Source organism: Camelina sativa, chromosome 9 (genome assembly GCF_030686135.1).
Source record: "Camelina sativa cultivar CO46 ecotype springtype chromosome 9, ASM3068613v1".
Classification (NCBI taxonomy): domain Eukaryota; kingdom Viridiplantae; phylum Streptophyta; class Magnoliopsida; order Brassicales; family Brassicaceae; genus Camelina; species Camelina sativa.
Window position 1 is genome coordinate 41,811,907 of NC_141888.1, and position 15,081 is coordinate 41,826,987.

Here is a 15,081-nt window from a genome sequence, read left to right on the forward strand (position 1 = left end):
TGGTGGACTTTTTTTTTTCCCCATCGTTTGTATTCTTGCTATACTTTCAGTTATGTTCTCTCGTTCTCTTGTTTAAATTCTTTTGAAAGCGTAGGTAATGTTTATGAATGAGGAAAACAAATACTTTTATTTTGAATTTTGAAAATTTTTAGAGGATGATAACATTGGTGAATCTTACTGTTTCTTCTTAAGCTAAAAGATTAATTTGAAAGATATCTTTTAGGTGTTCTGAGATGAAAGAATTAAGAAGGGGAGAGACGCTTCAGGTCGCACACCGGCGGACGACGGAGTGAAGATTCCTGGGGAAGAGTTTTATTTCTACAGCATATAAAATATTACTAATGGATTGAACTTTTAAAGAAATATATAAAACTGGGCTTTTAAAGAAATATGAAACAAATGAATATGAATTGCTTAGTGGGTTGTATCAAAAAAATAGGCTTATTCAATTAAGGGAGTTGCTGATGTGGCAGCACCAGGAGTGAGTAAAGTTAACTTTATATATATAGATAGATATAGTAGACAGTTTTGACAATTTCTCAAACGGTAGACCAAAATATTACACGTTTCTTACATGTACGTACGTATATATAATAATAGTAAACCATATCTGAAGACGCACACGAGAACCAAGAACAATGAAAACTTTAACCAGCTTCGTAGTTATCATCTTCCTACAAAGCTTATCATTTCATATTTTTGGTCTTCATCAAACTTCTTCAAATGGCATTTTACAAGATTCATCTTCCATTTTTCCTTCAGATTTTCTCTTTGGTACATCTTCTTCCGCTTACCAGGTACTTCTTTATCTTCCCCTTTGGTCAAAAAAAAAAAAAAAATTTAATTAATTTTTAAAACATTTTTGTAAATTCAATTTATTTTTGTTATATGTAATTTGATGTAATAGTATGAAGGTGCGTTCTCGACCGATGGAAAAAGTTTGAACAATTGGGATTTCTTTACCCATGAAAACCCTGGTACGTATTTTATTTTGGTATCCATTTCGTTTTTTTTTTATAAAAAACGTTAGCTTACAATTTAGTTTCAAAAATCATAAGCTTAGAACTTTGGTTATTCACTTATTCGATTGACAAGTATGTATTTTATTTTGGTTTCCATTTGATTTATCTTTCGTTTAAAAGAGTTTTGGATTTTTTTTTTTTATATATATGGGAATTGCAGGGAAAATACGTGACGAGAACAATGGAGATATAGCTGTGGATCAATATCATCGATTTATGGTTATTTCTCTTATGAATATATTTTTTTTTCCTTCTTGTCAACTTCTTTTTATCTTTTTATATGATGACATGATCGTTGATGGTTATTATTTTATATTATCTACTGTAATATGCTTAGGAGGACATCCAGTTGATGACTTTCCTTGGCGTGAACAGTTACAGGTTTTCAATTTCGTGGAGTAGAGTATTACCTAGTAAGTCCTATTTGACTTAACCAGTACTTAATATTACATTGCATTTGCTTGGTAATAATAATAAAGATATTCGAAGTATCAAGAGATGATAGATTTAAAGATCGAAACTGAATCTAACTATTCGGGAATAAAGTAACCAAAGTTTATTATTTGTGAGACAGGAGGGAAACTTGGAGGGGTCAACTATTCGGGAATAAAGTATTACAACGTATTGATCGACTCTCTTATTAGTAGAGGTAGTATTTGTCTCTTTTGTCTTTTTATAATTAATTACTGAATCCGTATTATATATTTATTTTATAAAACATGTATTTTTGTGTGTTTTTAATGAAAATTAATAAATTAAAACATGATCTCAGAGATTAATTAATTATTCTCCGTACATATAGTTTAACTTTTTTTTTTTTTTTTTTTTTTTTTTATTGTTTCCACTAATGAATACAGGGATCAAACCATTCGTGACGTTGAACCATATGGACTATCCTCAAGAGCTCGAGAACCGGTTTCAGAGTTGGTTAAACCCTAAGATGCAGTGAGTGGCTAAATAGAATTACTAACTAATTATTAACTCTAATTACTTAAAACTGCAATGGACTATGAACAAATTTTTTATCTTTTGCCTGTGATTTTAATAGGAATGAATTTGGTTATTTAGCTGATATATGTTTCAAGCATTTTGGGAACCGAGTTAAATACTGGACCACGTTAAATGAACCAAATCAACAAGTAATCTTAGGCTATATAACGGGTAGATTTCCACCGTCTCGTTGCTCCTCACCGTACGGAAACTGTAGCCGGGGGAATTCAGAAACCGAACCTTTCATAGCCGCGCATAACATGATCCTCGCACACGCAAAAGCGGTTAACATATACAAGACCAAATATCAGGTAAGACACTTATGTATATATATAGACATAAAACTTGACTTTCGTGAGTTATCGATATAAATAGAATGTTTTTTTTGTAGAAAGAACAAAAGGGAAGCATTGGCATTGTGGTACAAACATCATGGTTTGAACCCATTAGTGATTCCATTGCGGATAAAGAAGCTGCTGAGAGAGCTCAGTCATTTTACTCGAATTGGTATGTTAATATTACTAAATATGAGATCTTATTTCTAGATATTAAGTATAGTTCACTCATATATATTGTCTTATCTATTTGTATTCTAACATACTAGGATTTTAGATCCCGTCATATATGGGAAATATCCAAAAGAAATGGTAAATATTCTTGGAACAGCCTTGCCGCAATTTTCAAGCAATGAAGTGAAGAACTTAAACAACTCAAGAGTAGATTTCATGGGTATTAATCACTACACAAGTTACTTCATTCAAGATTGTTTGACCTCTTCTTGTAATGCCGGATATGGAGCTTTTAAGGCCGAAGGATTTGCTCTCAAATTAGACCGGATAGGCAACGTTTCTATTGGAGAACTTGTAAGTACATTCATTCGTAGTTTCTTATATTCAATATTCGCGACTGTATTCTAACTCCTTTAGCAATTAAGTTTTATTGTTGAGTAACAATTTTTATTGTATGTTATATAGACCGATGTAGATTGGCAACATATTGATCCCGAAGGATTCCACAAGATGTTGAATTATTTAACAGATAGGTACCCAAACATACCGATGTTCATAACTGAAAACGGTACGGGACCTCAAGATTTAATCAATGATCAAGTCATGATTTATTTTTTTAAACAACATGAATAACTATTATTAATGGCTTGAAGGTTTTGGAGACTTGCAAAAACCTGAAACAACGGATAAAGAACTTCTACATGATACAAAAAGGATCCAATACATCAGTGGATACTTGGAAGCTTTACAAGCAGCAATGAGGTAAATAATTTACGTAAAGTTCATCCAGTTCTGAATTTTGATCAATGCATTTAGTTAGTCTTTGAACCATTCGATCTAATGCCTACTAATTCTATATAAGTTGTGATTTTTGTTTTTTTGGTAGGGATGGAGCAAATGTGAAGGGTTATTTTGTGTGGTCACTATTAGATAATTTTGAGTGGTTGGACGGATACAAGCTTCGGTTTGGTCTATTCCACGTTGATTATACAACTCTTAAAAGGACACCAAAAGAATCAGCTTCATGGTACAAAAACTTTATCGAAGAACACGTGAATAGAAGAGAACTCGTTGATACTTAACAAATACATTAATATTTATTTATTCGTATTCATTGTCTGAATGATTGAAGTTTGTTTTTTTCTTCGAAAAGTAAAATGTTTGATGTGTTACATGATTATTTGTCTAATCTTGTACGATAACTGAAGAACACGTGAATAGAAGAGAACTATACAATTTAATAATTGAAAATTTCTTCTTTGTACATATTGAAGAACACGTTAAGGAAATAATATACTATTACTTTGGGTCAACACTAATTCCAATTCATTTCACTCTCAAATTTTTTTTAATTTACAAAAGTACCCATACGCGTTTATTGGTTGGAAAGAAAACTATTGAACATTTCTATTTTGAAATATAAATCATCGACGTAATGTCTAACTGTGAGGTATTGCTTAAAGATAAAAAGTTAGTAAATTACAGATAGACTATCGATTTAGTTAAACAAACTAATGAAAAAGACACACGAACAAATGATTTAGCAACATATATTAATATGGTTGCGTGGTTGATGTATTCCTCTGGTCTTTTTACGACAAGATCGTTTCTAGGTACATAGAAGTCAACTTAGCTGCCATATAAACTGTATAACAGTTATAAGGTATTCATGACAAATCAGGTTTAATAATCAATTTTAAAAATAAAAATTAGTAAAAATTATAAGTTTATTTGCAACATTTTAATGGAGAATTAAAAATTTAAAATGTTTGCGTGGTTGAGTTAATCGTATGGTCCCCATGGTTGATATCTTCAAATTTTATAGATATATATATATATATATATATATATATCTAAATTCAACAGAAACATAGCTAAAGAGTTGAATAAGAAGAAGAAAATGTCAATTTATAAATCTATCAAGATTATCATTTTTTCTCTCCTATTTTTCGTATTTCTTGCAGTATACGGTACCTTGTTCTGTGAAAAAATTTCAGATACTGGAAACTTCAAAAGAAGTAAGTTGAGATACGAAACGTCCGATGATAGCTATGAAGCTAAGGGAAGCCACGTAACTGATCCTATCCACAGCCGCCGGACCACCAACTCCTCAACCAAACTGGTCAACCTTCTCAGCCGCACCACCACTTCTTGTTCGAAACCGTAAGTTTGTTTTTTTTTTTTACTTGCATTTAGATCTCCCAATTCTTAGTATGTTGCAAAGGAATTGATTAATTGTAGAAAAAGGTTAAGTTTTGAATTAGTCGTGTCATAGAATCGTAAATTATGGCGACGGATGTTAAAATATTTAACACGCGAGTAATATTATAAGATTTTTTTAATGAACACGTTTGTTGTTAACAAGTTGGATAACATTAATTGATATAACATGAAATATTGGGTTTTTAATCTCAAACCGTGAACAGTGTCAGCATTTATTACAAACTACTAAGCTATAAATCATATTTTCACGTTCTAAAGTTACAAATTTTAAAATCTACTTTATCCCACAAAATCAAATTTAAAAAAAAAAATTATAATATGAATTTTGTGAAAGAGAGGAAGTATTTAATAATGACACGTTTTGTAAAAAAGAAGAAGTGTTAATATTTGTGGAAAATATTAGTATATCTAAAGTAATAATATTTGTGGAAAATAAAATCCGTAAATATTAACGTACGAAACTAGATGGAGTTGGTAGGCACGAGTTCTTATCTTAAATTTTAATGATCCTCTATGGAACTTTATGATAATGCATGTAAAAATACCTTTTGATTATAAATACTGTAGAATACGGTATGCTTTATCTTTATTTTACTATTTGTAACCAAATTGATGTATAGTTTATGATATTTAATAGTTTGAAAATATTCAGTAGGTAGAAATTGGGGAATTTTAAATAAGTAGACAAAGACTGCCCCAAATGTACAATAATGCATTAAAGATATTCTGCAATTTTCATATAAATATAGACACGTATAGATAGGAGTAGCTACGCACCAAACCACAGAAATAAACACGAGAAGAAAAAATATGAAAATTTCTGCCAACTTTGCAATTATATTTTTATTACAAAGCTTATTGTTTCCTTTTTACAGTTCATGTCTTCAGCAAACTTCAGATGATTCATCTCCATTTCCTTCTGATTTCTTCTTTGGCACAGCTTCTTCTGCTTTCCAAGTACTTTTTTTTTTTCTCTTTTTTTTTTTTTTTTATATTCTTCTGTAATCATATTTTGGAGTCAGTTCATACTTTTAGTTTTCTAATCTTTGTGGTTCTTATTTGGTGTATTTAGTATGAAGGTGCGTACTTAACCGATGGAAAAGGTCTGAACAATTGGGATGTCTTTGCCCATGAAAACCCTGGTATGTATTTTGTATTGGATTCTTTTGATATATATTTTTCTTTTTCTTTTCATCCAATATGATATTTATGTTTTGAATGAATCTTGTTGTTTAGTTCTGGGTTCGAAGTAAGCTTGTGTGTTTCTATGTTAATTTGTAATTATTTATGTATTCATGCATATTTTCATTTAGTTATAGTTTTTGCTTTTGTTTTATATTTTGTCGGCAAAGTTTTAATTAATCTTGTAAATGCTATCATGCATGTTGATTTTATTGACACTATTATATTGAAATATGCAGAGAAAATAGTTGATGGGAGCAATGGAGACATAGCTGCGGATCAATATCATCGATATATGGTTAAAAAGAATTTCATTATAATATTTTTGTGCCTTTATCTTAAATATATATACTAAAAAACCGTTGTTCATTTTTATTATTATTTTAGATCATCTACTTTATACGTTTTGACACCTAGCTACTTTATATGATCAGGAAGATATCCAATCAATGTCCTTTCTTGGAGTCAACAGTTACAGATTATCAATTTCTTGGTCTCGAGTCTTACCTAGTAAGTCTTAAGTTTCTTAGTCATGATTATAATAATTAATTTCAGTTTAAACTTAATATTCTACCATCAAATCGATCGATTATCTAAAGTTCTAAACCGATCTCTTTGCTTGGTTGAAAGTTAAAACAAATTGTTTATCTTATCTTACAAAATACAAATGTATGTACCTTTTGTATTTGGGGAAAACAGAAGGGAGATTTGGAGGTATTAATTATAAGGGAATAAGGTATTACGACAATTTGATTAAAGCTCTCATTGGAAAAGGTAAATTTTTACTTTTTTTTTTTTTTTTTTACTTTTTAATTCTTGGTTTAATGCATATAAAGAAATTTAACTTCGAGATATTAAATTATTTCATGTAAATGTTTCCAGGGATTACACCATTTGTGACGTTGAATCACTTCGACTATCCTCAAGAACTCGAAAACCGGTTCAAAAGTTGGTTAAGCTCCGAGATGGTGTGAGTTGTTAAATTGCCTCTAACTAAATTAACCATAACTAACTAAAAGTCTAAAACTAATGTACTTAGTTATTTTTTTTTATCAGGAAAGATTTCGGGTACTTAGCTGATATATGTTTTAAACATTTTGGAGACCGTGTTAAACACTGGATGACATTAAACGAACCAAACCAACAAATCACCTTAGCCTATCGAAAGGGTTTATTTCCACCAGCCCGGTGCTCTATGCCATACGGAAATTGTAGTGAAGGGAACTCGGAAACTGAGCCATTTATAGCCGCACATAACATGATCCTTGCACACTCTAAGGCGGTTCAAATATACCGAACCAAATATCAGGTAACAAACCAATATAATATCCATATGACGTAATTTGAACCATTTTGTTCATATATACGCTGGTTTGTAGAAAGAACAAAGAGGGAGTATAGGCATTGTGGTACAAACTTCATGGTTCGAACCAGTAAGTGATTCCATTGCGGATAAAAAAGCGGCAGAGAGAGCTCAATCCTTTTATTCGAACTGGTATGTTATGTTACATTTATGCAGAACATGAAAAATTCATATATGAGTTATACGTCTAGTTAACATACTCAATTTTTTATGATATGATCTGTTCTAAAATATGTCAGGATTCTAGATCCCGTTGTATTTGGGAAATATCCGGAAGAAATGGTGAAAATACTTGGATCAGCATTACCGGAATTTTCGAGCAATGAAATGAATAACCTCAAGAACTATAAATCAGATTTTTTGGGTATTAATCATTATACAAGTTACTTCATCCAAGATTGTTTGATCACTGCTTGTAATTCTGGTGATGGAGCTTCTAAAAGCGAAGGCTTCGCCCTAAAATTAGATCGGAAAGGCAATGTCTCAATCGGAGAACTAGTAAGTATATTTGTATATATAAGCTTCTATTGGATTCCTTGTGTATTTATAGTGTTTCTAACATAAATTTTTGCATTGCTTGTTTTTCTTTTGCACATTATAGACCGACGTAGATTGGCAACATATTGACCCTGACGGATTCAAAAAGATGTTGAATTACCTAAAAAATAGGTACCACAACATACCAATGTACATCACCGAAAATGGTACAGTTACCTCATGTTTTTGGGTTATCTCCAGTTTTTTGTTAAAATGGATTTGAACAAAATTATTGACGATGGTTTTTGCAGGTTTCGGACAATTGCAGAAACCCGAGACGACAGTTAAAGAACTTATGCATGATACAAAAAGGATACAATACTTGAGTGAATATTTGGATGCTTTGAAAGCAGCAATGAGGTACGTGAATTGTATATTTAGTTAGATTATAAAACCAATACACACATACAATGGATCTCATACGGATAGAGATGTTGAGTGTAGGATATAACCAATTAGGCAATTACTAGTTCCTTATAAGTTAATTGTAAATTCTTATGTAGGGATGGAGCAAATGTGAAGGGATATTTTGCGTGGTCATTATTAGATAATTTCGAATGGTTGTACGGATACAAGGTTCGATTTGGGCTATTCCACGTTGATTATGCAACTCTGAAAAGAACGCCAAAGCAATCCGCTTCATGGTACAAGAACTTCATTGAACAACACGTGAATATAGAAAATCACATCGATATAAAAAAATAAAATGAAAATTAATTAAGACTTAATTAGTGTTCTTGATGAACAAAAGAAGTCAGAACTAGGAAGCCATCATTAATAATCTTCGTATTGTTGTTTTATTTTGAATGTGTATATTGTGTATCTTATACATATCTATTCCGCTAATCTTGAACAAGAATTTTTATACAAATTCCTGTTTATGAAAAATTTGGGGTAGACATCTATTAAGATATTTTATGGTAATAATAATTAGGTACTATAGTAGAGACTTAATGGAAACGAAATAGTCATCAACTTGGTGGTCAAAAAATGTTAGGCCACATATGGCCATGAATTCAAAACAATATTCATCTCTTATTAGTGGTCACTTTGTCTATATCTACATAGCTATAGACATCATGATCATCAAGAAGTTTCATAGCGAACTGATACTGAAAAACCAAAATGAAAGACACGAGTGGATAAATTAAAAGAAGCAATGCCATTTAGATATTGCACAAACAATGAGCTAGTTAGTAAATTATAGACGAGGCAACACCATCATCGATTTAATCTAAACTAAGCAAAAGGAATTAAACACAAACATATAAATATTGTATATAGTGGAATAGGTCGCCATCAAGAATAAAAAATACAAAGGTCTATTGATCACTATTGTTTAGCTGATGAATTGTTTTAACAAATGAAATATGAAAGGAATACTTTTAGTTTCTCATTCTGAGGCCGATTAACTTTTTTTTTTAGCCAATAAATTTTTATCATGGCTTACCTCTTATATACATATTGTAGAGAAGAAAAAATTAGTGCAATTTATTATGAAAAGGTGAGGAAAAAACTAAAAACATGTAAAGTACATCTACTGAATTATGTTTGTTTTGCAAATTTCGAAAATAAGATGCAGCGATTAAATCATGTTTGATTTGTAGTCGCTAGCAACATCGACATGTTTTTGTATGTTACCTCTAACTTTCAAAATTTAAAACGCCTTATTTTTTTTTTTAATATAACGTTAATAACCACTAGTCGTTGATCGATGGCTGTAGAAGTAAACTGTGCCGCTTATAGCTTATCGTTGTTGCTGTCACTATCGTTGTCGCTAATCATATCGATATCGACTGTTACTGAATAAAATGAGCATTATAAAAAATAAAGCATTAAAACTTGTTTTTTTTTCGTTTTTTATAAAGGTGATAGTATTCAATTCATTTTTTTTAGATTATTCATCAATAGACAGAACTCATTCAAATCGATCGAGAATATCAATATGTTTTTCCAGAATAACGAAGCTTAGTGGTTGAGCATTTCCTATGTTATGCATTTACAGTTGATGGCATGCATCCTTTGATTATTTCTCTTTGTGGCGTGAGTTATTTATATATATTGTATATTCATAGTTTACATAGCCACGTTATCTTAATATTGGGGTCGAACCTATTTTTTATGGTCACAAAATAAGAAAAATATTTTAAAGCCAAAATAATCAAATTTAAAGTAATATCTTTATTAATGAAAGAAGAACCTACAAAAATTTATAACCCAAAGCAATAACAAGTCAAAAATATGTAAATCTCCACTAGAAGAAGATATAACCTATCAAAATATATCTAGTTTTGATTAATATTTTGCTAATATATATAGTGCATGTACACAGAAAAAGACAACACCGAAAGTCAGAAGGCAAACAAAAACACGAGAGAGCCAGACAAAATGGGGAATTTAGCAATCTTCGTATTGATCATCTTATTACAAAGCTTAATGTGTAATGTATATTGTTCATGTCTTAATCAAAGTCTTTCAGAGAACATTTTAGAAGATTCTTTTTCATTTCCTTCTGATTTCCTCTTTGGCACGGCTTCTTCTGCTTATCAGGTACTTCCTTTTATCTCTTTTCGTATGTTTGTGTTCGTTTGTTCATCTTATTACAAAACTTCATGATTTGTTTTGCTTTTTTGAATTTGGGTACATTTGACGTAAATAGTATGAAGGTGCATTCCTGACTGAAGGAAAAGGATTGAACAATTGGGACATATTTACGCATGAATATCCTGGTATGTATTGATTTCTGGTTTAATTAAGATGGTTGAGTTTGAAGAAAATCATGAGCAAATGCAAAAATACAACAAATCTAAATTAAATTGGTCTGGCATAGTGGTACTTGGATTAGCTTTATCAATGTTATTATCCATTTCCTAACAAGAAGTTAATGTTTATTATGTTTTGTATTCGAATTTGGTTTGTTTGGCTATAGTATCTAATATATATGTGTATACAAAGTTGTTCATATTAGATCAGGTCCTCAGCACAACTAGTGTTCATGTATCTTGTTGAAAAAAGTACTAAAGTAGCTAGCTACTCATATATGTATAGATGTGTGAATATTATAGCAATTAGGTACTTAATTAAAATTTTCGTTAAATTCTGTTGACGAAATTTATATTTTAGGTAAAATACGTGACGAGAACAACGGAGACATGGCTGTGGATCAATATCATCGATTTATGGTCAAACAATTTTATAAATAATAAATGTTTATTTTTAGTTTTCTACTTAGAAAACGTAATTAATTTGTTTTAATTTAAGGGAAAATTATAAATAAAGAAGTTTTTCCAAAAATTTGGCCATCTACACTTTTTTTTCAAGATTGTCAATTGTGACGAAAATGCCCCTACTAATAGAAATAGTGAAGTTTTGAAAAATTTGAACCAATAAACAAACAGAAAACCCATGTTAGTATACAACTGTTAAAAAAAAAATTTGAAAAAAAAATATTTTGGGTGTCAAAAATCAGTTTGTAAATTGCTGATTTCTAGTCTAAATTGTTTAGAATAGACTTTCTACGATTTTTTCTCTTTCTGAAACATTTAGATTGTTCATTCTACAGTTTGTACATGTTCTAAGAAGTTTAGACGGAAAATTTGTTCTAAAATTTCAGAACTTGAATTTTGTATGTTCTACAAAATTAAGAATATGTATTCTACATTTTTCTTCATTCTACATCAATTCAGAATTCGTTTTCTACGTTTTACCCTATATACTAAAAGAAGTAGAAGATATATCATAGAAATTTTTAGAATTTGTAATCTGTAAACCTTAGAATACCCTAAAATAGAAAGAAAATAAATTAAATAAGGAAAATGAATAATTTTAAATATTTTTTAAATATTCTTAATTTATGGTTAAGATTTCGTAATTATTGTTTAGATTTGTTCTAATACATTTTAGAATGCGTATTCTAAATTATTTAGAAGATAAACAAATTAAGAAAAATCGACATTATACCTTAACGTGATCGATTAGCCCTTTTGGGAAAAAAATTTAACCTTAATTGGTTTCCAATCGATCAATTTCCCTTACTTTGTCAAAACCCAAAACAACAATTTAGGCCCACTCGATGAAGCCCCAAAAACCGATTAATTGATGTTTTCTTAATTTCAGGGGACAAAAAATCAACAAAATTTATCTGAAAAAACAATTAAGGGCATAATTGGCTAATTTTATATCATAAAACCTATTTAACCAAACTTTTGAAAAAAAAATGTAGATGGCCAAATTTTTGGAAAAAGATCCTTTATTTATAATTTTCCCTTAATTTAATTGTCTATATGGTTTACAGGAGGACATCCAATTAATGACTTCGCTTGGGGTCAACAGTTATAGATTCTCGATTTCTTGGTCTAGAGTTTTACCAAGTACGAAGTTATTATTACTATTTCTTTTTTTTAATATCATGAGAACAGGATTATTACTATTTTTTCTTCTAGTGATTAAAAATATAATGTGATATCATATAAATAGCTTGATATTTATTAGATACAAACACGATATATGAACCAATTTATCTAAGATTTTTATATGTTTAAAATACCGAATCGGTTATTCAATTAAAAAAATAATTATTTGGGTGACAGGAGGAAGATTTGGAAGTATTAATTATTCGGGAATAACGTATTACAACAGATTAATCGACGCTCTCATTAGTAGAGGTAAATTGTTTTTGTATTTTTAGCTATTCTTACTCGTAATTTCTATTTGAAGTTTTGAACCAATAAACCTAGCAAATATATTCTGAAGCTTAACTAACTAGTAAATGTATCCAGGCATCAAACCATTTGTGACGTTGAACCATTTGGACTATCCTCAAGAACTGGAATACCGGTTTCAAAGTTGGCTAAGCCCCGAGATGCAGTGAGTGCAAATAAAAACTCTTATATCAGTCAATCAATCCTTCATTTGAAGTCGACAAAAAAAATTAAGACCAATATATCAAAATTAACTAATTAATCTCTAATTTCATTTTTCGACTTTTGAAGGAAAGATTTCCTGTACTTGACTAATATATGTTTTAAACATTTTGGTGACCGAGTTAAACTCTGGACCACGTTAAATGAACCAAACAACCAAATAATTTTGAGCCATCTAAAAGGCACATTTCCACCATCTCGATGCTCCTTACCGTATGGAAACTGTAGTCAAGGGAACTCTGAAACCGAGCCTTTCATAGCCGCGCATAATGCAATCCTCGCTCACGCAAAGGCAGTTCAATTATATCGAACTAAATATAAGGTAAACTAAGAAACCAGTCGATATAATATGTCTATAAACTTATTAGTTATTTCGGTCTAAATATTGACTGAAATATGATGTGTTTTAGGAAGAACAAAAGGGAATAATCGGCATTGTAGTGCAAACATCATGGTTTGAACCCATCAGTGATTCCACTGCAGATAAAGCAGCTGCTGAGAGAGCTCAAGCTTTTTATTCGAACTGGTATGTTCCATAATGATTACTAAGATTTAACAATCACATACTAAATATATAATTGTTTGTATACCAGGATTCTAGATCCGGTTATATATGGAAAGTATCCAAAAGAAATGGTGAATATACTTGGGTCGGCCTTGCCGAGATTTTCAAAAAAGGAAGTCGAGTACTTAAAGGAGTCGCAATCAGATTTTGTGGGCATTAATCACTATACAAGTTACTTCATTCAAGATTGTTTGCTATCATCTTGTAATATTGGATTCGGAGCTTCGAAAGTGGAAGGATATGCACTCAAGTTAGACCGAAAGGGCAATCTTACCATTGGAGAACTTGTAAGTACATTTCCATTATCTTTTTCTAAATTCTTTTCACACACGCGATAATAGTATTACCACTTTAACATTACACTTGAAATGTATTTTTCTTTTTATGATAGACCGATGTAAATTGGCAGCACATTCATCCTGAAGGATTCCGGAAAATGTTGAATTACCTAAAAGATAGATACCATAACATACCAATGTTCATAACTGAAAACGGTACAAGACCTCACGTTCTCAATTAATGATCAAGTCATGATTTTTATGTATTTGGAATGTACATTTGACCGATGCAAATTGGTGTTTACAGGTTTCGGAGACCTGCAAAAACCCGAGACAACCGTAAAAGAACTTTTAAATGATGCAAAAAGGATACAATACATGAGTGGATACTTGGATGCTTTGCAGTCAGCAATGAGGTAAAGAGACTGTGAATTGTGCAGTGAGCCAACTTGGGGATTTTAATTGCATACATTTAACCCTCGAACAAATTTATATATATCACAGTGATATTTCCATCGATATATTTTGCATAATCTATTAGTAGAGTAAATATTTTGTGACTTTTTCGTGTAGGGATGGAGCAAATGTGAAGGGCTATTTCGCATGGTCGCTATTAGATAATTTTGAGTGGTTGTATGGATACAAGCTTCGATTTGGCCTATATCACGTGGATCCTGTAACTCTCAAAAGGACACCGAAACGTTCAGCTTCATGGTACAGAAACTACATTGGAGAGAACATTAGAAGAAGATATGATTAGATATAAACATATGACTATATTTGTCTATATAACATTATCTCCTTACCATCTCTTGTGATAAATATAGAGCAGATAATAATCTCCTTACTATCTCCTTACCACCTTGAAATAATTAGTTAAGATATATGGTCTTCTTTCAAGCAGCATCCTTCGAACTGACGACTTATAGAGCTAGAAAGTCTTTACCAGTTTGAGATATCGAAGCTTAGTACAATAACATAAATTACTGTTAGAGTGGATCGATCGTCTTCTTTATAAAATTCAAATGTAGTTTGTTAGTCATAAATCATGAACGTCCTTTTAAGCTAAAGTCAATTATCTTGTAAATATTTAATCCCTAGAGTAGAGACCAATAGGTTGATTGGTTCTAATCTTCCAGCTGTAACTTGCGTGATGCAGCTTATTATTCTCAGTTAATCATTGACCTGCGCACTTCTTTACTATAATTAATTAATCAATTGATACAGCGTTACTAGACAGCGAACAAATCTAAAATGCATTCTTTATCATCGCATCTTTTGTTAAAATATTTGGATATATTATAATTTTGCACGACGTTAAAAAAAATATATTGTAGAATCTTATATACTTTTTTTTTTATCATGATTCATAACCAATTCGTATAATACGGAATAACGCGATTAAATGGAATCGAATTCCGATAAGATCAGTCGCAGAAGTGATGCTGTAACCAATTGACTAAAAACATTTCTTCAAATCTTATAATTAA

The 15,081-nt window shown here is 30.7% G+C and overlaps 3 protein-coding genes across 4 annotated transcripts; all 3 read left to right on the forward strand.

Annotated features, from left to right (window-relative positions):
- The first annotated feature begins 530 nt into the window (after positions 1-530).
- LOC104716029 (beta-glucosidase 45-like) lies at positions 531-3,772 on the forward strand. 2 transcript variants are annotated; one of them, XM_087465004.1, is made up of 12 exons: positions 531-797; positions 908-977; positions 1,183-1,241; positions 1,360-1,435; positions 1,597-1,671; positions 1,880-1,967; positions 2,071-2,323; positions 2,404-2,519; positions 2,617-2,875; positions 2,987-3,089; positions 3,175-3,283; positions 3,408-3,772. In XM_087465004.1, exons 1-12 carry the CDS (start codon positions 639-641, stop codon positions 3,601-3,603), a joined length of 1,563 nt encoding a protein of 520 aa, XP_087321130.1. In that variant the 5' UTR covers positions 531-638; the 3' UTR covers positions 3,604-3,772. The 2 variants fall into 2 exon arrangements, with proteins under 2 accessions (XP_087321130.1, XP_087321131.1); XM_087465005.1 differs by lacking the exon at positions 3,408-3,772 and having other exon boundaries at positions 534-797; positions 3,175-3,287.
- Positions 3,773-5,369: 1,597 nt separating this feature from the next.
- On the forward strand, positions 5,370-8,714 carry LOC104714513 (beta-glucosidase 46). Its single transcript, XM_010431902.3, has 12 exons — positions 5,370-5,701; positions 5,817-5,886; positions 6,166-6,224; positions 6,361-6,436; positions 6,626-6,700; positions 6,809-6,896; positions 6,983-7,235; positions 7,306-7,421; positions 7,529-7,787; positions 7,891-7,993; positions 8,078-8,186; positions 8,330-8,714. Exons 1-12 carry the CDS (start codon positions 5,555-5,557, stop codon positions 8,529-8,531), a joined length of 1,557 nt encoding a protein of 518 aa, XP_010430204.1. The 5' UTR covers positions 5,370-5,554; the 3' UTR covers positions 8,532-8,714.
- A 1,306-nt stretch (positions 8,715-10,020) lies between these two features.
- On the forward strand, positions 10,021-14,656 carry LOC104714512 (beta-glucosidase 45-like). The gene is made up of 12 exons (XM_010431901.2): positions 10,021-10,376; positions 10,486-10,555; positions 10,950-11,008; positions 12,121-12,196; positions 12,416-12,490; positions 12,605-12,692; positions 12,818-13,070; positions 13,159-13,274; positions 13,342-13,600; positions 13,705-13,807; positions 13,899-14,007; positions 14,165-14,656. Exons 1-12 carry the CDS (start codon positions 10,149-10,151, stop codon positions 14,349-14,351), a joined length of 1,623 nt encoding a protein of 540 aa, XP_010430203.2. The 5' UTR covers positions 10,021-10,148; the 3' UTR covers positions 14,352-14,656.
- Positions 14,657-15,081: the final 425 nt, after the last annotated feature.